We start from the raw sequence: 22,233 nt of genomic DNA, 5'->3' as shown, positions 1-22,233 counted from the left end.
TTCATTTCCATTATGCTTGAAAAGTAATTTCTCTGCAAGGAAATAAATCTGTCAATCAATCAGATGCTTAAATTATCAATAGCAGAGGGATGACAGTAGCATATCGTCACTGCACGAGACCCAGGAACATGCTCTGAGGTCAGAGATTCAAATACCACCACGGCAGATAGTGAAATAGTTTAGCAAACCACTCCGTTAAAAGGCAATTAGGGAAGGGCAATAAATGCTGGCCCAGGCAGTGACGGCCACACGCTATGAATAAATGAAAAGGGGCAGCACGGTGGCCCAGTTGGTTAGCCCTGATGCCTCACGGCGACGAGGTCTCAGGTTCGATCCCGGCTCTGGGTCACTGTCCGCATGTTCTCCCCGTGTTTGTGTGGATTTTGCCCCCACAACCCAAAGATATGCAAGGTAGGTGGATTGGACTCACTAAATTGCCCCTTAATTGGAAAAACAAATGAATTGAGTACTCTAAATTTATTTTTTAAAAATGAATGAATGAAAAAAACCACAAACCCTTGAAGGCACTTAACTCTGGTCGGAATTTAATGGAAAAATTTCTAAGTTAATTTGTGGTGGGTTTTTCTGGGAGTTTCCCGCTGGCTCTGCCAACGAGTTCCCCACAGCTATCCACTGACACTTAGTCATATTTTTGGGCTCTAGGGAGCTCCTCGCCAGTTTAGCCCACACTGGGAATCTGTTTCAGCGCTGGGAGCTGAACTCAGCAATTGAGCTACGATTTTGAAAGTGAGCTTGTGGGTCCTCCACACACCCTGCCCATGGGCAATGTCACCCCTCCCACACACACATGGGCACTATCCCACACTCTTCCAAGTGAGGACACACTGCTATGGGGTCACTGGGGCACCCCCCTTTCAGGCCTCCCCACACCCCCTTACAGGCCACCCTCCAGGACCTCCACCTGTCACCCTCCAACCTCCCAGAGGCCCCTACTTACCTGTCCTGCACCCGCCACCCTTCAAAACCACCTCCATCCTCTTTTCATGGGCATTTCGCCCTTTGGGCACTGACTCTTGGCAGTGCCACCCGAGCATTCGGGCAGCCCCTGGGTGCCATTGTGCCTGGTCCATGTTTCTGTGGAATACTACTGAATGGCGCCTGGTGAAGTCTCGCTGGGGAGGCTGGTAGATCCCGGGAGGCCGGTAGATCCAGAGTAAGCTCGCTTAAGTAAGTTTAAACCCTACTTAGGCGAGTGCCGTGAGGTTATGCCCTTTTTGTTTCTGATTCCAGCACCTCATGGAACTTGGGTATATCCCACAAGGAGTAAAGGCTGCTGGGAAGCCGACGGGAGGCCTTTCCCAGGATCCACCGACAACACCGCACTCTCACCCGAGTGCAACATGTCTGGTAGATCGCGCCCCCTGTGTAAATAATTATGAAATTGTTACTGCAGATATCAGTGAGCCAGAACTGTCAATCAAACAATGTTTTCTCAGGGGTGCAGCTGTTTGAACCAGAGTAATAGATGTCAAGCTTCATTATGTATGAATTAGCGACCTGTTGACTTGTGTCTCCCATGCCTGAGGACCTGCAGGAACTCGAGATTTAGACTTCTCATATATGCACAGATTTCTGATTGAGACCATTGTTACAAGCATTTGAAATATTGACAATGGCATAATGTATTAATTTTTGTGTAAATTTTATAAATGTTTTATATAACTGAAGCTTCAAGGGCTGGCCAAGGCAAGAATGTGCTTATACTTTCAATTTGGAGCGGAGATTAGATATGCTGGACTAAAAATTGGTTTGCCCCAATTTTCTTGAGCAGCCACAGTTCACAACCTACCTACACCAAGAATCTGTATTGTCACAAGTAGGCTTACATTAATACTGGAATGAAGTTACTGTGAAAAGCACATAGTTGCCACATTCCTACGCCTGTTCAGGTGCACAGAGGGAGAATTCAGAATGTCCAAATTGCCTAACAGCACGTCTTTTGGGACTTGTGGGAGGAAACCGGAGCACCGGAGGAATAGAAGTGGGTGGGACATAAATTTAATGATGCCACCTCATTTCAATGATTATCAAATAGGCTGGACATCTGCCTCTGCGATTTGGAGGGGCCCAAACCATTGGAATGTGGTGAAATTAACCTTTTGTTCTTGAAGGCAATCTGACCATCCTGAAAGGAAATGGCACTGAATTACAGGAGGCTACCACTGAACAAAACTTGCATTTAACAACCAGCTACTGAATCTCGCTGTCACACACCTTGTAAAGCAGTCACACATCTCACTGCATCCACAAACCTCCAGGCAATCAGCTATGCTGAGTACATCGCCCAAACACTATGGGCGAGATTCTCCCATATGGGGAGAAATCGTAAGGCTGGCGTCAAATCCGGGCGGGTTTGACGCCAGCCCCCCCCCCCCACCCCTTCCCGACCGGGAACCGATTCTGGTCCCCGGTCGGGGCTAGCAGCCCGACGCCGTAAGCTCCGGCATCACGGGCTTAACGAATCTCGTTAAGCCCGCTTGCCCGAGTTAGCGCCGGCTGACGCATCATATGACGTCATGCGCACATGCGCGGATTGGAAGACTCCAACCCGCGCATGCGCGGATGACGTCATCGTGTATTTGCGCGAAACCCGCGCATGCGCGGGCCGGGATGCCCCTCAGCCGCCCCGCGAATGGATACTGCGGGGCGGCGGAAGGACAAATAGTGCGTGGGCATCGGGCCCGCTGCCCGCGATCGGTGGGCACCGATCGCGGGCCCATGGCACCCTTGGCACGGCCGTGGTACTGCCGTGCCAATCGGTGCCATGGTTATAAAATGCGAGTGTTTACGGCCGTTTTTACGAGCGGCCAGACCAGGTGTGTTTGCCGTTCGTAAAAACAGCCGTAAAGGGCTGGGAACTCGGCCCATCTATCAGCTGTGAATCGCTGCCGGCCGTAAAAAACCGGCGGCAGCGATTCGTGTCGGGAGTTGGGCATGGGGGGGGGGGGGGGGGGAGAATAGCGGGAGGGCGTCGGAACAGCGTGGCCGTAAAATTTTACGAGCCACGCTATTCTCCGCACCGTCGGGAGTGCGGAGAATCTCGCCCTATGTTTCACAATGATTGACATTTGCCCCTGTCTCTTGCAGGGCAAAGTTGCCCACAGTACAAAGGTGGAAGAGAGCAGAGCTGCATCTACAAAGGTTAAGGACACCTGCATCTCCTGAGCCTGAGAGGAGATGATTCTGAGTTATGCTGCTGGGTGTAACAGATCATATGAAATCTGGCATCACTGGCAACATTGAAGATGCTGACATGCTCCTGCCATCTGTCTCTTCTCAACTCGCAGCTCACCCTCTTCCACCAGCCCCAACAGCACAGGTGCTGGGTAACTCACCCCCAGCCCCACCCCAAGGTGACCCCCCCACCAATAGTGCTTGACCCCCCCCCCCTGACCAGACTCTCCTCCCCGGGGCTCCTCCACCTCGAGTGCCCAGTGCCCCTGGGCTGATTGCTCAATTTTGAAGATGGCTACTCACCTCCTTTGATCCCCACTAGCCTCACATTAATGGGCAGCCAGGTGATTGCTCGCTGAGGAGTTGGGTTAGATTGCGGGAGGCTGTTCGATAGAGGGTCTGTACACTTAACGATTTGGAGATTGGCCTCAATTGATGATTATTGGTTTGGATCCCCCTTAGGTCGGAAACCGATCGATGTCCGGAGTGGATTCTAATTTCGACCTCTCCTCCAATCTAACCTTCTCGCATGGATCCGTACCGAGTGCAATGAGGCTGTTAGATCGCGCCATTATCATGGACCTCCTGTTTACCAATTCGGCCCTGTTGCCCTTACACAAATCCTTCTTCCAATATTCTGCTTTCAGAAACCCAAGAAATGTTACCTGCCCTTTCTGCTGCTCAGACCCCCATGCTTGATCTTTGTCACCAATGTAATAATTCCAGGAGGTGCGGAGTTAAAGGTCAAATTGGTTTATGTTAAACTGATAATAAAGACGTTACAGCACCAGGAGAGAGAGAGAGAGAGAGAAACACCACAACCCTGTCTTTTGACCTGACACTAACAGCCACTGGCTCAGATATTGGCACTTTTTGTGCCTTGAGAACAACTCTAGAATTGTGAATCTGTGGTACAAGTGGGCTGTTATCAGGCTGGGGTAAAGGATGGTTCATTTAACAGCTCTCCAGAGGTACCAACCACAGATAAGTTCTACTGCCGGGGACTCAGAGAAAAATATTCATAGACACAGACAGGAATGCAGAGCAAAATGCTGGTACATTGGCTGGTCAGCCAGCCACCCTCCTGGCACTCTCAAGGAGGTTGGAGGAGTCCGGCTCTAAGGTGGCAGAGGGCATTTTGCAGAGTTTCTCTGACAATAGATTCTGTTTTATCTCCTGTCCTGCTGCAGACACAGAGGCATTGCAGCCCCCGAATTGTTACATAATGTGTGGACAGGACGATAATGTCGTCCTTGAAGCCAGCTCCACAAACCTTCAAGCATATCGTACAAAACCAACTATGATGCACAGGACTGTGTCTGGGTGGCCAAGAACATCTTCCCCACCAGACCCTGCTTCTCCACTCTCAAATGGCCAGCATTATGGGGAGGACAAAGAAAACCTTTCAAAGACACTCCAAAGCTCTTTGAGACATTCAGCAGCATTGATATTAATGACCGGGAGGAACTTGCGACCAATCGTTCAAAAGGTGACAAGTTGTCCATCAAGCTGCATCACCCATTGAGTCACAATATCATAATGATGAGACAGCATGGTGGCACAGTGATTAGCACTGCTGCTTCACAGTGCAGGGACACAGGTTCAAATCCGGTCTTGGGTGACTGTGTGAAGTTTGCACATTCTTCCCGTGTCTGCGTTGGTTTCCTCCAGGTGCCCCAATTTGCTCCTACAATCCAAAGATGTGCAAGTTAGGTGGATTGGTCATGCTAAATTGCTCTTAGTGTCCAACGGTTAGGTGGAGTTACTGAGTTACGAGGATTGGGCAGGGGACTGGACCTGGGTGGTTGCTCTTTCCAGGGGTCAGTCCAGACTTGATGGGCAGAATGGCCTCCTTCTACACTTTAGTGATTCTATGTCTCCTGCACTCCGTATCCCACTGCCGCATGGTACATCCTGCCTGAGGCCTATTCAGTCACATGAAGACCCATGACAAAACTTTGTGACCCTGAGTAGAATCGAGGGAAAGCTGACAACAACAGCTAGGTTATTCACTGCCCTCACTGTGCGAATGCAGCAACAAGCCCTGTCAAATCCCAAGATCCCATCACAACATCTCCAGGAACATTCTACAATACTTCCAGAAACTTTTCAGAAGCAGTTCTTTTAAACCATTTCACTTGCAAATTGGGCACTTGTCCCTTTAAATAGCGCTGGCGCTGGATCCATTTGTACAGACACATTGGGCAGTCCAAATTCAGACACCCACCACCACATCAGTCAGGAAAGTTCTCCGCTAATCAGAGTAGCACACATTCAGTTGCTTCTGGTGCATGCAGGGGAAGCTGACATAGGCACCATTCTCAAGAGGCTGTACCAGAAGCCTCAGGAGGGAGCAAGGTGAATGATGCACTAGCCCCTGTGACACCATGCCAATGAATATTATAACCACTGTCTTTTCATGCCAGATAACTTGTACAACAAACTGCCTATCAAGGAAGAGACAGGGACTGATCTTGCAGTCTGGCCTAATTAAATATTTATAGTGAACCGTCACCTAAATTGAACTTCTCAGTAGGAAGTTGTTGACAGCAGGAATTTTGACATTGTGAGCAGCTTCTACTTTTAGAGAGCTGTGACCATCGGTTAAAGGGCTGTACTTATTTATGGTCAATGAACAGATCACTGCCCAGGATATTTTGTTAAGCAGGTGACTGAAGAACATTCCAGAACACCTGCCTTTCCAAATGCTGCATTGCAGGTGCTTCTACAAGAAATGCACCGCTGCCTTTGATGTTTTCTCAGGTACAGTGGGGTTAATCAGTTCACTGAACAGCCAAGCATATTGCATTCAGGACTGTCTGCAGCGAGACTGCAGCAGTTCAAGAAGGCGGCTCGCCACCACCATCCCAAGGACAGCTGGGGGGTGGGCAGTAACTGCTGGCCTTGCCAGTGACACACTCATCCCATGAAAGATTTTAAAATAAACTTTTTAGAATGCCCTGCTTTCTCTCGGAACAAGTGAATATGCAATTATGGAGGAGGTTAATGCTGTGACCAACATCTAATCATCCGCACCTTGATAGATTAGAACCATTTGTGGTTCATGATGAGCCAAGCGACTGACTGAACGGCAGATATAACCACATGGTTATCGTTAATAACACTCTGTATCTTGGGGAATGCTGTGATGCAGACAAAAAATCAGGTTGCTCCTATTCTGGTGCTAGATTTCTGGGTGGAAATTGATGATGCTCTTTGTCCTGAAGAGTGTGCTTCACTTTACTGCCTCATGCAGAAGATGGCAATCATAGCACTGCACCAGAGTATCAACCTAGATTTTTTTATATCCAAGTCCTGGAGTGGACCACTTGGACCAAATCCGCCTCATATAAATTGGGTCAAGGGGTATGCTAACCCCAGCAACCCATTTCCCTAAATCTCCACCCAACCCTACTCTTACTATATAGTGATGGTAGGAGCTTCAGGTGGATATCCCTGAGGTAGGGCCCCACATTGGTGAGGCAATTTTATGTATTTTTACTGAAGGTTGCTGTTAGTTTGCCCTCAGATCGATATTGTTAGGGCCAAATTTTTGCTCCTGAGTCGCAAGCACATAGTTGGGAAAATTCCCAATCTCAAAGTCCAACTCCAGAGGAAGCTCCCAAATTGTTGTTTTGTTTTTCCGGGGGCGGGAGGGGTGGGGTGTGTGGATGCTAACTGGAGTTGGGGCCCATCACCACACATAGTGCTTAGGCAAACACAGGGGGCTACTTGATGTTCTGAATCTTCTCAATTGAATACAAATAATAAGAGAAAAAAGAGTCCTCGAGCCTCCACCATCACACTGTCTCACCAGCTCCCCCCCTCTCCCCCCCCCCCCCCCCACCCACATACTCCCCATGCCTCAGCTATGGAAACTCATGGTTCTTCATGCCCTCCATCCACACCCCCCCCCCCCCCCCATGGATCCTCATATTCTTTCATGCCGGCTTAGTGCCAACTCATGACAACCCATGACATCCCACACATCACAATAGCCCTTATCGCACCTCTTCCAATTTAGTGCCAGCTTATGCCAACTCATGCCCCCGCACCTATCACTCTTGGCCCTTCAATATACATGCCAACTCCCACATTACCCAACATGGGCAGATCTCGGGAGCTATCCTGAGAGGAAATAAAATAAAATGTAACTATTTACTATCTATTAGAGACTTAAATATAAAAAGAAACACTCTCATTGATAAAAGCCTATCTTCAATCCTTTATTAAAAACCAACATTTGTATTCATAGTCTCACATCAAAAACAGCTAAACTCTTTATAACCATTAAGAGCTGTCAACCGAACTGTGAATTTACAGGACCCCAATTGAGATTGCCATAACCCTCATGAGGACCACAAGGAATCACTGATTAATCTCCCTGTGAGCTTCGTAGAATATGAGCTCCTGTAGTGAACAGGCAGAGGCTCGCCCAGTTGGGGATCATTAGCTGGACTTTTGACTGTCACTCCCAGACCCGGGCTGACAGTTCCCGACAGTCCTGGGTCGGGATGTTTCTTTTGTTTGCTGCTGTAACGTCTTTATTATCAGTTTAAAATAAACCAATTTGACCTTTAGCTCCACACCTCCTGGAGTTATTACATTGGTGACAAGGATCAAGCATGAGGGTCTGAGCAGCCTTTTTGAAACTCCCTGACGACAATTCCGATAAGAAACAAAGCAAAAGGTAAAATCCGGAAATGCCTTTGTTTGGGAAGCTCAAGCATTATGATGCGGATGTGGAGGACTGGGCCCAGTATGCTGAACGCATGCGCTACCTCTTCCACATCCATGATATAGAAGGGGATGACAGACATAAGTAATCCTTTTGATAGCATGCAGGGTCCTGATGTTCAGCATTATTAAAAGTTTAACTTACCCTGCTTTCCCAATGCTAAAATCTTCAAAGAGCTTGTGGATTTAGAAAAGAAGCATTATGACCCAAAGCCGTCCGAGATACCAGTGTGACCGATTCAATGTGGCTGTGAGGACCCCAGGGAACCCATGACAGAACTCCTGGCTGGTTTAAGGAAGCTGGCCAAATACTGAGAATTTTGCCTATCCCTGACCGAAATGCTACACGAGCGGCAAGTGTGTGGGATCAATATTTTTTTTTTATTCATACATGGGACATGGGCATCGCAGGCTGTGCCAGTATTTATTGCCCATCCCTGATTTCCCTTGAGGAGGAATTTAAGAGTCAACCACATTGCTGTGGGTCTGGAGTCACATGTAGGCCAGACCAGGTAAGGCTGGCAGATTTCCTTCCCTAAAGGACATTAGTGAACCAGATAGGATTTTCTGACAATCGACAATGGTTTCATGGTCATCATTAGACTTTTTAATTGAGTTTAAGTTCGATCACCTGGCGTGGTGGGATTCAAACCCGGGACCCCAGCTGATTATCTTGGGTCTCTGGATTACTCGTGTAGCGACAATACCAAAATGCCACCGCCTTCCCTCATAATGTCGTGATATAAAACAATTGTTGGCAGAACACAACATGGACCTCAAAAGGGCTATAGAATTATCACTATTCTTAGAGAACACCACCAACGGGTCACAAGAACACCAAAGGATGATAGACAGTATCATTCTCAGGCTGTGGGAGTGGGGAGGGCCCTCATTCAGAAAAGTCAGCATTCCCAGAGAAGGCTCCCATGTGCCTCACCCACCACCAACTCAGTTTTCAGTCAGGACATTCTGGCATTTCAAAAGGTGGCCAAATAACCTGGAGGACCAAAAGTCAGCTGCAAGGCTGCTGTAAGTATGGCCAAAGGACATGATCCAGACAAGGCTGCCAGAAACAGCAGTACGTGTGCCGCCCAGGCTAGAAGCAAAAGCCACCATGGGTCCGAGCCTTGCAAGTCTATCAGCCTGTCAAGACGCACCATAGGTCTTCACATTGATAATCCTCTTTAACAGTGGAGACTTTCAGGCATTCATAAAGTTGAACGGCATTAAATACATTCAAACGGTGCCATACCATCCATTGTCTAATGGTTTGGCCGAACAGGCAGTTCAAACATTCAAAACCAGAATGAAGAAACAGTCTGCTGGTTCCCTGGATATAAAATTGGCCTAGTTCCTCTTTGATTATAGAATCAAACTGCATACGATGAGGGGGGAGGGTGAAAAGAGCAGAATTGTTAATGGGATGATGACTATGTACCAGGGTCAGTCTGTTGTTTCCTAACTTGAGGGGGGTAGGTCGAGTCACAGCAGGAGACGCAAAAAGCGACTACGACACCAGAGGACCCAAAAGGACCTTCAGAACATGAGGTGCTGCCCATGTGCGGCACTTCGGCAATGGCTCTCAATGGATCCCATGAGTTGTGCTGGAAAAGACTGGTCCGGTTTCTCACAAAGTCAAAGTCCAAAGGAAGGCCATGAGAAAACACCTGGAACACCTCAAAAGCAGGAAACCCACTCTAGCGGATTTGATGTCAGCAGAGGCGATGTCCTTGATACCTGTTGGGACTACCTCCGGTAAGAGGACTCAGCATATGGTGGACCCGAGATGGACGAGATTGATCCTCCACCGGAGGTCAGCACCGAAGTCAAGCCTCTGTCTGTGAGCTTTTAGCACTCAACAAGGAAGCAACAATCCCCAGTCTGATCCAACTCCACCTGCTCCCAACTCAAGCTTTTATACCAAACGATGAAAGGGCCTCATCGCTGCGGGAGTGAGGGGGGTGATTTGGATTTGAGCAGGGAGGGATGTGATAACTCCCGCGAGGACCACAGGAAATCACTGATTGATCTCCCCATGGATTTGTAGAATATGAGTACCCGTGGTGAGCAGATGGCCTCCTTGGGTGTCCGCATGATCAAGTGCCCTGTGGCCACATAGGGCCAGCCCCCTCGAAAAGCTTTCCTTTCCTTCAATAATGCCCATCCCCTCACCCCGTTCTGGGGTTGGAGGCCCACTCAACTGGGGCTGGTTAATGGGACCTTTAAATGTAGCTCCCAGACCCGGGCAAGCAGTTTCCGATAGTCCTGGGCTGGGATGTTTGTTTTGTGTGCTGCGGTAACTTTATATTTTCAGCTTAAAATAAACCAATTTGGCCTTTCACTCCAAGCGTCCTGGAATTATTACAGTCATAATGATAGGTTGTGGAAGTAATCAAGCTGCATTAATTCTATAATGATAACCCTCAGGCTTCTATCAACAAACACAGGGCCTGTCTCCATGAGTTGCCAGTCAATTGCATGACCAGCAGTTTTTGAGTGACAGCTGTGCCTCCAGAACGATGGCCACTGCTGGAACTACAGCTGTCTTTGGGTTGTGGCAGTGGAGGAGGTAAGTTTGGGCAGGCATCACAGGGTGCCTAATGATGCGGACCCACCCCGAACTCTCAAGGAGGCCATTTGCCAAGATGAAACTGGGTGGGTTTCATGTGGCATTTGAGCCCCTGCTGCTGACAGAACACAAAAAGTGGTGGGATGGGACTGTTGAGTGACCGTTAATTGGGTACTTAAGGGCACCAGTGGTCTCCGGATGGGAATATAGTAATCAACTTGGGGCCTCACGGTAGCATGGTGGTTAGCATCAATGCTTCACAGCTCCAGGGTCCCAGGTTCGATTCCCGGCTGGGTCACTGTCTGTGTGGAGTCTGCACGTCCTCCCTGTGTGTGCGTGGGTTTCCTCCGGGTGCTCCGGTTTCCTCCCACAGTCCAAAGATGTGCGGGTTAGGTGGATTGGCCATGCTAAATTGCCCATAGTGTAAGGTTAATGGGGGGATTGTTGGGTTACGGGTATACGGGTTACGTGCGTTTAAGTAGGGTGATCATTGCTCGGCACAACATCGAGGGCTGAAGGGCCTGTTCTGTGCTGTACTGTTCTATGTTCTATGTTCTAACTTTTTCCGCCCCTAACTGAATCGGTGGGAGTTAAGAAGATGACAGGCACTCCACCCCTGTCTTCCCACCCGATGCTAGACATGACCCCCACCCTTCCACACAACTCACACACCCACAGCCCAGTCCCGAGGACAGAATTAAACTCTGCACCTCTTTTTCAGCAATGGCTTTATCTTGTTGGAGAAAGCCTCTTTAACGTGGAAATGTGTGTGTGCAGTCAAATTCAAAACTGCTTAGTTGACACAGCTCTGATTTTGATAGTGCAATTACTTTGCGCTATCCAGATCGGGGTTTTGACAAGTAAGGGAAAATTTGGGACTATCTGTCATCCAGTCTTGGCTCAAGGGATTCATTTAAATGAAATGCAAGCACATAGCCACAAATGTGAAAGCTCTTTGTGACAGCTGATAGAGTTAAAACACTCTAGCTCTGAATGTTGGTAATACCTGGAGATAGCTATTTTAATATATTTGAGATCATTTGCACTGAACCTCATTTGTTGACCAACAAAATCTTGGTGAGAAAATAGTGGCAGTGGAAGCATGCCATGCTCATTTATGGATCAAACTTCTGGGCAGCACGGTGGCACAGTGGTTAGCATTGCTGCCTACGGCGCTGAGGACCCGGGTTCGAATCCCGGCCCTGGGTCACTGTCCGTGTGGAGTTTGCACATTCTCCCCGTATCTGCGTGGGTTTCACCCCCACAACCCAAAGATGTGCAGGATAGGTGGATTGAACACTCTAAATTGCCCCTTAATTGGATAAAATAATTGGGTACTCTAAATTTATATTTTAAAAAAAACTTGATTGGGAATTTACCCAGTCTTGGTCATAACGACCTGCTACACAAGGAATCCTCCTGCACTGCAGTGCTTAAGTTGCTGCCAGAACAAATTGTGACTAAAATGCTGACGTCCCTCATATTTTTCAGTAGGTTCATAAACATGGCTAATAGATGGGATGCTTTGTCACGTAACAATCATTAATTTCATTAGTGCTGGTGTAGGATAATAAAGAAATTCGTATTCATTTATTAGCAATTATCTAAATTAAAACACAGCCTGGTTAAATAATGGCAGCAATTTTGTCCAAGTAAAAGATTTAACTTTTAACGCCATTTATTGTTCAAGCTCCATATTGAATGAGTAATACCAGGCAATTATGGTGTTTGTAATCCATCGAGCAAATACACTGAATGGCAGATTTTGTGTAGAATTAGTTCATAGGCATTTACATTATTTTCTTTTGCTAAAGAAATGTGAACAGGCATCCAAGACGTTTATTATTGTGCCGGGGGATTAGTTACAGAGGACAAAGCCAAAAGACCATGAACTATGCAGGTCTTAACTGCCGCCATAAAGCTGAGGAAAGTGAGCATTCCTTGAGAAAACATTTGGGATGCAAACTTGGGCTCCATAGCATTGGTAGCTTTGACACTCTGGACGGAATCTTCCCATAATTTTCAGCGGGAAAACAGGCGTACAGCTCTCCATCTGCACAGCCGAGCTTGCTCTCCAGATTCACTGACGCTCTGCTGCAAAGTACATACTGAGACCTCTGAATGAGGTTAGAACTTCTCCTCCCTCCAGAGGGGACATTGGCATCATGGTAATGTCACTGGACTAGTACTCCTGAGACCCATAGCAATGTTCTGGGGGCATGGATTCAATTCCCACCATGGCATCTGGTAGAATTTAAAATCAATTAACAAATCTGGAATATGAAATTAGATTCAATAATGTTGCCCATGGAACTAACATTGATTTTCTTAAAAACACATCTGTTTCACCAAAGCCCTTTGGGGAAGGAAATCATAGAATAGGATCATAGAATCCCTACAGTGCAGAAGGAGGACATTGGGTCCATCGAGTCTGCACCGATCCTCTGAAAGCTAGCTAGGCCAATCCCAACCCTATACCCTTAACCCCACACAGGGAAAATTTAGCATAGCCAATCCAAATCTGCTCTCTGCAGTTCTGTGTCTTGTGTCTGATCAGGTGGCAATTCTTGGGATTTGAAAGCATAAAGGGACTAGGGTACATTTAACAGGAGGGAAGCTGGGGGAGGCGGGGGGAGCAAGTGATATACATTTACACAACCTGCAGCTTATAACTCCGAGGAGATTGTGAGATGGTGGAGGAATAGCATGTGAGAAGGTGGTTGAGGTAAGAACATATTGTCATCCTCGATAGTTTCAGCCTGCTGCAGGCAAATATATCAGTCACAGCTGGACCAATGATTTCCAGCACCATCTCCTTCATCAGGATGAGGATATGCAGCCATGCCTGTATGCTCTCACCAGGCCCTGCTGTTTCCAGTTATCTGCCATCTTGAGTGATGGAAGTGTAGCAATGAGTGTGGGTCAAGTATCCGCCCCGGTTGAATAGACAGCACTGTTTGCAAACTGTAAGATAAGGGCGTGAGACTTGAAGCAGTGCGTAGTGAATGAAAGTGAGTTGAAGCTATGGATGTGAAGTATGATTGACAGAGATTGTTGGTAGATGAGTAATACTAGAGTGGTGATTTAAGCAGCATGTGAGGCCAGTTGAGCATTTAATAGGATATAACCATTCATAAGGTCATTAAATTCTTTCCTGTTCTGCATCCACATCCTTGGGGCTAGTCCATTGACAATGACTGCAATAGTTATCTGCTTCCACCACATTCTTAGTGTCTGCCTGGAGGATCTCATGGCACTGAGGGAGGTGAACATCTCTCCTCCTGCACCAAGACCTCCTGCACTGCATTTGAGAAATAGGAAATGCTCTCTCCTGTGGCACCATTTTCAAGGTTTTTCCTAGTTTCTAAACTCCTTTTTCATCACTTCCAGCTCCTGCTTCAGCCAAATTTCCTTCTCTGATAAAAGGTGCAAGTTGAGTTTTAGTGTTGCAGGTTAGCCATGAAGTAATGCTAGCTTTCACAAACTGCAGCCCCTGCTGAGGCACACAACTGTTGTGCTGTTACACTGATATAAATACCAATTGCTCTTTGTGTAAACACATTGTGGGTTTATTTGTTTTGGCCAGGCACATGGGAACATTTTTACACAGTTAGAAAGTTTGAAGACATCAGCAGCAGAGCTGTATGTGTCCGCTCTGCTCAAAGGCAAAAGTGAAACTAAGACTCGGTTGCACTGCATACTTCCCTTCTACTGATGTCATACTGCTATTCTTAAAGACATATGACAACAGCAACCCTTCGCCCCATACCCTTCAGGATGGGCACCATGTAGCCTCCTTTTTCGGTTTCTCATCCACCCAACCCATTAGGCCTGGCTCCCTGACTCGGCTCACACCCCCACCCCATGAGGCCGACAGCTGCAACCGCCTAATGCTCCTATGCCACAGATATCAGACTAATGCAGCCCTCTAAAAATTGTTTAACAATACAGGCAGCAAACTAACTCAGCCCTACAAGAATTTTTAAATGACAGACAGGGGGCTTCAGGACCACCCACACATACCATGCCCCCAACCTAGAAATCCACCCTCTTCCCCAACCCCCTAGACCTCTCCCACTCTCCGGAGCTGGCCAGTGGGCTCTGTCCCTTTTGTACTCTCTAGTGCTAGGTGGAAACAGCAGTACTAACCTCCTCCCTCTCGGAGATCATGGTTCCCATTTTTGAAAATCAGTAGTCATTATTAGCGTCACACCTGGGGCAAAATTCTCCGACCCCACGCAGGGTCGGAGAATCGCCCGGGGCCGCCGTAAATCCTGCCCCCGCCATGGCAGAAATTCTCCGCCACCCGAGAATTGGCGGGGGCGGGAATCACGCCACGTCGAGTGGCGAGACCCTGTGGCGAGCCCCCTGTGGCGATTCTCCGGCCCGCGATGGGCCGAAGTCCCGCCGCTGGGAGGCCTCTCCCGCCGCCGAGGTTTGAACCACCTCTGGTGGCGGCGGGATCGGTGGCGCGAGCAGGCCCCCGGGGTCCTGGGGGGGGCGCGGGGTGGTCGGACCCCGGGGGGTGCCCCCACGGTGGCCAGGCCCGCGATCTGGGCCCACCAATCGATGGGCAGGCCAGTGCCGTGGGGGCACTCTTTCTCTGCCGCCGCCGCCATGGCGGAGACAGAATAGAATCCCCCAGCGCGCATGCGCCGGTGGTGACATCAGCGGCAGAATTCCGCACCTTTGGGGAGGCCCGACGCCGGAGTGGTTGGCGCCACTCCCCTACGCCAGGACCCCCCGCTCCGCCGGGTAGGGGAGAATGCCGCCCCTGGTGTGTGGGAAAATTCAATGAGGGAGGAAGATGCCACGTTAACCACGCTAAGTATATTATAATGGTTCAAATTCATGCAAATCAAGTTCTCACCCTTCCTGGGCGTGATCCTGATCGTGTCATCGTGGAGGACGCAGGAAGATCGCGTTCTGAAATCTCGCTGGCACAAATCCCCTTTTTGGCCTCTTGCAAAACTGAGCAACCATTACTAGATTTGTGTCCATGGTTAACGGGCCTGCTAGATCCTGTTCATTGTTTTAGTAAGAGCTCTGCAGGAAGAGTAATTTGTCACGTGATACTAGTTTTGTCTATTGCTTTACAGACACTTTATTAAATGCTTGACTAAGGACTTATTACACTTACATCCTGCGACAAGATTTGGCATTGTCCTTTGGGAAAGGTACATGAGAAATATATCTCAAACTTCATTAATTAGGCTGGCACTGTGGTGCAGTGTTTAGCACTGCTGCCTCAGTGCACCAAAGAACTGGGTTCGATCACAACCTCGGGTCTCTGCCCATGTTGAGTTTGCACATTTTCCCGTGTTTGCGTGGGTCTCATCACCACAGCCCAAAGATGTTTAGGGTAGGTGGATTGGTCATGCTAAATTGCTCCTTAAATGGAAAAGAAATGGGTTGGTTATTTTAAAAAAATTTTAAACTTAATTAATTAGACGGTTATAGTTTGAAATTCTTTCTAATAGAGTTGCACACTGGAAAAAATGCTACGTAAATATTTCTAATGGGTATTCCATTTTGTCTGTTATAGCTGTTATGTGATCTGTTATAGAGGCGCTGTCATTCCTGTAAGATGTATTTAATAGAAATGCCCAGTTTGATTTTAAGATTGAGTGATTAATATTTGGGTGATACTTAGTGTAACATCAATGGAGTTTTTGCGGTTGGATTGAAGACACTAGGGAAAGTAGATATGGACAGCATGTCAATCTTCTGCAACACATTTCTGTAAGATATTATGTGCAGCTGATGTGAGTGAGCATGTTTTACACATTATAAAACTTATTTTTCTGCATTTCCTAACCAAACTTTTCTCATTGATATTCAACTCCTTGCTTCTTTCCCTTCCAACCGTCCCCACTTCCCGCCACAACATGGGTCAACCTTATAGTTTAAGATAGTTAGAGGGCGGCACGGTGATACACTGCCTCCTCACAGCTCCAGGGTCCAGGGTCAATTCCAGCCTCTGGTAACTATGTGGAGTTTGCAGTTTCTCCCCATGTCTATGTGGCCTCTAGATGCTCAGGTTTCCTCCCACAGTCCAAAAATGTGCAGATTAGGTGGATTGGCCATGCTAAATTGCTCTTTAGTGCCCAAAGATTAGGCAGGGTTACAGGAATAGGGTGGAGACATGTGCTCTTTCCAAGGGCCGGTGCAGACTCAATAGGTCAATTAGCCTCTTTCTACACTGTAGATTCTGTGATCTAAGATAAAATTATGCCTTGCCATTAGTCTTATTGCCTCGTCTATCTTATCCACTTCTGCCTTAAATCTTTGTGGGCGTACTCCCAGTCCAAATAATCTGAAGCAGGAACCAATGTAGGGGGAGGTGGATGAGAAGGAGAAAAAGGCAGGAGGAAGGAAATGGAAAACATTAAACATATGATGAGGGAACAGGGAGATGACAGGTGGGAAAAGGAAGGAATGATTAATGAAGTAGGAATATAACTTTTAAAATGTCTTTTGGCCATTTCTTCAGTGGTCTTTAACTTGCCCAGCATGGGACAGATGGTCACTCAATGGGGTGAGTTGGTGGTCTGATGCACTGTCAATTATGACGAGACGAGAGTAGAATGTAATCGAGGCTTTATTACACAGAGATGTATGGCCTCCTACAGCAGTTGGCAAAATGGCTGCTGTTCGGAGAGCACACACATTTGTACTCCACCTAATGGGCGGAGCCAGCAGGCAGGGATCTACCCCCATACCTGTAGTACAGGAGCCTTACTGTAATACCAGTATATACAATATAACACAACAGTGGTACTCCCACATGGTCAGAAATTTGTTTAACAGGGAACACACTTTCAGGGGTGGGAGGGTGGAGCATGGGGGAAGCTGAGGCCTAGAAAATGCTCAGTGACAGGGAAATGAAACCAAAAAGCTTTCTCAGCTGGGGACTTAGGATATTTTTCTTTGCACAGTAGAGGGGTGGTAAATAAATGTTTCCTCTATTAATTTCAAAGACTGGAATCTGTTTCTTTCTTTTCTCGTAAAAAACAGGCTCTGCTGACATTTCCTGACTGTAAATCCTTTCACTTTCTCTGTTGAGTTTGACAATTCACTTGATGGACTATTGTTTGGTGGTGACCTGTCATATCATAGAGTTACAGCATTATCTAAAGGCAGAATACATTGGGGATTCTCTCATCCCTCACCATTCTTAATATATTACAGATAGAGAGGGTTTGTCACATAAACATTATGAATCATATTGGATTGCAAATCAGGAGTTTTGGTGAGGACATCAGTGGTCCTCACAGGGCACCCCAGCCTGTAGAATGAATGTATCTTCCCAAATTTCCACAATGCACTTCAGATTTGTGTAGTCTGCATTGGAAGCTCAAGTTCATAAAATCTTCCCCATAATATTGGAGAGATGAAGGTAACTACTACCCATGGATATGAGCAGCTTTCCTTCACAAAATCCTGGGCTGAGACAGCTGTCTTTAAGCTTTATTCCTATTTTGCTGGAGGCAAATCTGGATATTCTATTGATTCAGATGATATCAAAAGTGTTTCCCACCATATCTTACATGGTACCACAAAATAAACAATTCACTTTTGTACACATATGGGTGTGATTTAATGGCCACGTTGTGCCTTAAAAGCAGCTTGCTGCAGCACAGCATGGCTGATAGAAACCGGGAGACCCCATTCCCAGGACCTACCTGGCTCGCAACGCCTCACAAGATCTAACACGATCTCACGAGACCTTGCGATGTAAATCCCACCCATTGTGGGATTTTTTTAGCAAATCTACTAGTCTCACTTTAATGCGCCGATTCCCAAGTTACCGACAGTGAGATCAATTTCCCTCACCTCAGAGACCTTGGGCAGGTGCCGTTCAGTACTGGTCTCTTCAAACAAGGGCCAGACTGAATGACACTTGCAGGGGCTTCCCAGGAGATCGGAAGCCCCCAGCTCCATTCCCTTTGGGCAGGGGGGCACCCTGGCACCCGGTCAGTGCCAGCCTGACACCCTGGAAGTACCAGCCTTGAGATGCCCATGTAGCACTTCCAGTTGGCACTGCCAAGGTGCAAAGCTGGCATTTTGTGCGCAAATGTGATTGGGCCAGGTTGTCCTGGGTGGGTGTTTGGGGGTTGGGAACCCTCCCATTGTGCATTGGGATTTGGGTGTCGGGGGCAGCTTTGGGGACCTCAAAGATTGAGCGGAGTTCCTCAGTGTACAAAACGGGGCCATGTTAGGCCTCAGTAGCACAGTAGTAAGCACTGTTGCTTCACAGCCCCAGGGTCCAAGGTTCAATTCCCGGCTTCGGTCACTGTCTGTGCAGAGTCTGTACGTTCTCCCCATGTCTGTGTGGGTTTCCTCCAACAAGTCCCGAAAGACGTGTTGTTAAGTAATTTGGACATTCTGAATTCTCCCTGTGTACCTGAACAGGTGCCGGAGTGTGACGACTAGGGTCTTTTCACGGTAACTTCATTGCAGTGTTAGTGTAAGCCTACTTGTGACAATAAAGATTATTATTATTGTCATATTATTATTATCTGGTCCCATTGAAGTCCCTTGTCAAACACAAGTTGCGTGTTATAGCCTTGTATCTCTCGGTGCTGTGAGCACCGGGAAACATGTGGCTAAAAGTGCTCGCTGTGGGACTCTGTTCCCATGTAGTAAAACCCGCCAATTATCCTAAAATGATATGGGAGGATGAGATTTTTTTTGTGTGGTATTTAGTTACCCCTGGCCAAGTCTTGATAAGGTGCATACTGGCATGAAACATTAAGTTAACCACGTGGCTCCTATGTTCATGACATCACTAGAAATGCTTGCACACACTGAATTTTCACATCCTAACAGTTTACTTATTCTCCTTTCTGTAAGGTCATGGAACTAAAGGAGTATTTGAGCTACTAGCTGGATGGCGGAGAACAAAAGAAGATCAGCCATTTAAGGAAAGAATAGCAGCTGCATATTCTGATGTAATGGTGACCTACACAATGACAAGCTCTCTCTATATCATTACCTTCGGTATGGGTGCAAGCCCATTCACAAACGTTGAATCTGTTAAAATCTTCTGTCAGAACATGTGCGTCACTGTTCTAGTAAACTACTTCTATGTTGTTTCCTTTTATGGCTCGTGCTTGGTCTTTGCCGGGCAACTGGAACAAAATCGCTACCACAGTATTTTTTGCTGTCGAATTCCTTCACCTGAATACCTAGCTTCCAGGCCAGTCTGGTTTAAAACTATGATGAATGATGGATTTCAGCAGTCTGGCTCTCATGAATGTGATCCATATCAAAAACATTTCCTTCAGCGTTTTCTGAGGGAGCACTACACTGAATGGATCATTAATACTTATGTCAAGCCTTTTGTTGTGTTACTGTACCTGATTTATGTTTCATTTTCCTTTATGGGATGTTTACAAATCAGGAATGGATCAAATCTCATTAATTTGCTTGCAAGTGACTCACAAAGTGTTTCCTTTACAATAACCCAGCAAAAATACTTCAGCAACTACAGCCCGGTCATAGGTTTTTATATATATGAGCCAATAGAATACTGGAATCTAACAATACAGGAAGACTTGCGAGTAATCAGCAGGGGTTTCATCAGAATCTCATGGATTGAGCATTATTTACACTATTTGAAAAAACTGAATGCTACAGTACTAAGTAAAAGTGATTTTATCAACATTCTGGCTAATTCGTTTCTAAAACAACCTGAATTTCAAAATTACATGGACGATATCATTTTTTCAAAGACATCAAAGGAAGTAGACATCATAGCCTCCCGGCTGTACATGGTGGCTAGAACTGCAGAAAACATACATGAAGAAATGATTGATTTACTGGAAACATTACGAAAACACTCCCTCATTTCGAGGATAAAATATATAGTGTTCAATCCAACCTTTGTTTTCATGGATCGATATAGCTCCTCCATAACTTCGCCAATCCTGAACTCCAGTGTTAGCGTCTTGATCATTCTACTGTTGACTGTTTTTTTGGTTATCAATGCATTGGGTAATGTTTGGGTGATACTAAGCGTAACATCAATGGAGTTTGGTGTGGTTGGATTGATGACACTATGGAAAGTAGATATGGACAGCATCTCAATCTTGTGCCTTATCTACTCTTTGAACTATGCCATAGACCACTGTGCACCTCTGCTTTTTACATTTGTATTAGAAAAAGAGCGCACCAGGACCGATTGTATCAAAAACTCTTTAGAATGGAATGGAGGAGCCATCTTGCAGAATAATATTTGTTTTCTTTTAGGGTTGATGCCCATGGTTTTTGTGCCTTCAAATTTGACCTTCACACTGTTTAAGTGCTTACTTCTCACAGCCACCTGTACGCTGCTACATTGTTTTGTTATATTACCTGTCTTTCTAACATTTTTTCCTCCATCCAAGAAAAGGCACAAGAAAAAGAAGCGTGTGGAAAGGAAAGAGGAAATTGAATGTGTGGAGATACGAGATAATTCAGGAATGGTCGATCACGTCACCACAGTTTGAACACCTGAACAAAATATCACTGGAAAAATCTGCACCAGAACAGACCTACAAAAACGGGTGGTTTGACTCCCTGGTAAGGTCTGAGCTTATTCAATCCTGACAGCTTGTGCTGGCCAGAAGGGCAGAACTAAGGAAGCATGGGTGATTTGAAATGTTCTGTCATTAAGCGGGCAATTAAGATAAAGATTTCAAAAGAACAAACCCATTCCACCTGACACTCAGGGGGCAATGGAAGTAAAATATTGAAATTAATTAGTAAATTGTCAATCGTGACTTGAAGGTTTAAGAAACAAATTACCATGTACTATTTCTCACCATCTTCTTTGGTAGTTTTCTCCTTTGACCTGAATTGCAGAAATGATGGACAAATTTGGAAGAGTTGGATAGGAAAGGGTATATCTTTGCATGAACAAATGGACCATCACAAAGAATTGTTAATGGCAAAAAGCTAGTTATCAGAAAACATTCACAATACAAAGCCTTATGCACAGACATTTTTTCCCATAAAGGTATCAAGAAGGCTGGCTTGGTCTTCTGTAAAATTAACATTAAATAGTAGTTTTGGAGGGTTGCAGTTGACAGAAAAAAGAAGAGCACTCTCTTCTGTTGTAACAAAGCCAAAAGGCAGTTAAGAATTTTGTGTACTTGATACGCAAGAGCCTGTGTGAGAGGAAGTCAGCCAATATTTTAATATAGATTTTTAAAAACTGAAACCATAGATTTCTAATTATGTACCCATTATTTTGCAGAAATTGCATTATAAATTGTGTCAAATGCATACATCTTGCAAACATCTTTTATAGTATGGTTTGTTTATTCTTTAATGAATTTCGAAAAATTAGATGAAAATCTTATTTTCCTGTTGAAATCACATCAGAAATTACTATTTCAAATGCTATGCAGGTATATTCCAAATATTGAAGAAATATTAACAAAGAGCTAAAAGTAAGAAGCTGCAGATGTTGGAAATTTGAAATAAAAGCAAAAAATGGTGATAATATTCATCAGGTCATACACCATATGTGGTGGAATTTTTAAAAATTAATTGACAGGATGTAGGTGTCATTGTCACTTATTGCCCATCCATGTGCAACTGAGAAGTTGCCAGGTCAGTTCAGAGGGCAATTAAAAATCAACCACGTTGCTCTCATGTGGTAAGGACAACAGATTTCTTTCCTGAAAGACATTAACGAAACAAATGGGGTTCCACTTATTTCATCATCACCATTACTAGATTTT

General features: G+C 46.1%; 1 protein-coding gene across 1 annotated transcript in view; it reads left to right on the top strand.

Moving 5' to 3' along the window:
• ptchd4 (patched domain containing 4) overlaps positions 1 to 21,651 on the top strand; it is a 109,349-nt gene extending 87,698 nt beyond the window's left edge. Inside the window, exon 3 of the mRNA XM_038799891.1 lies at positions 19,358 to 21,651. Coding sequence (XP_038655819.1) covers positions 19,358 to 20,994 — 1,637 coding nt within the window. The 3' untranslated portion in view covers positions 20,995 to 21,651. The remainder of the gene's footprint in view (positions 1 to 19,357) is intronic.
• The last annotated feature ends 582 nt before the right edge of the window (positions 21,652 to 22,233 follow it).

This window comes from Scyliorhinus canicula, chromosome 6, assembly GCF_902713615.1.
Source record: "Scyliorhinus canicula chromosome 6, sScyCan1.1, whole genome shotgun sequence".
NCBI lineage: Eukaryota > Metazoa > Chordata > Chondrichthyes > Carcharhiniformes > Scyliorhinidae > Scyliorhinus > Scyliorhinus canicula.
Note: the sequence above shows the minus strand (reverse complement) of the source record. Positions and strands in the feature narration are given on the sequence as shown.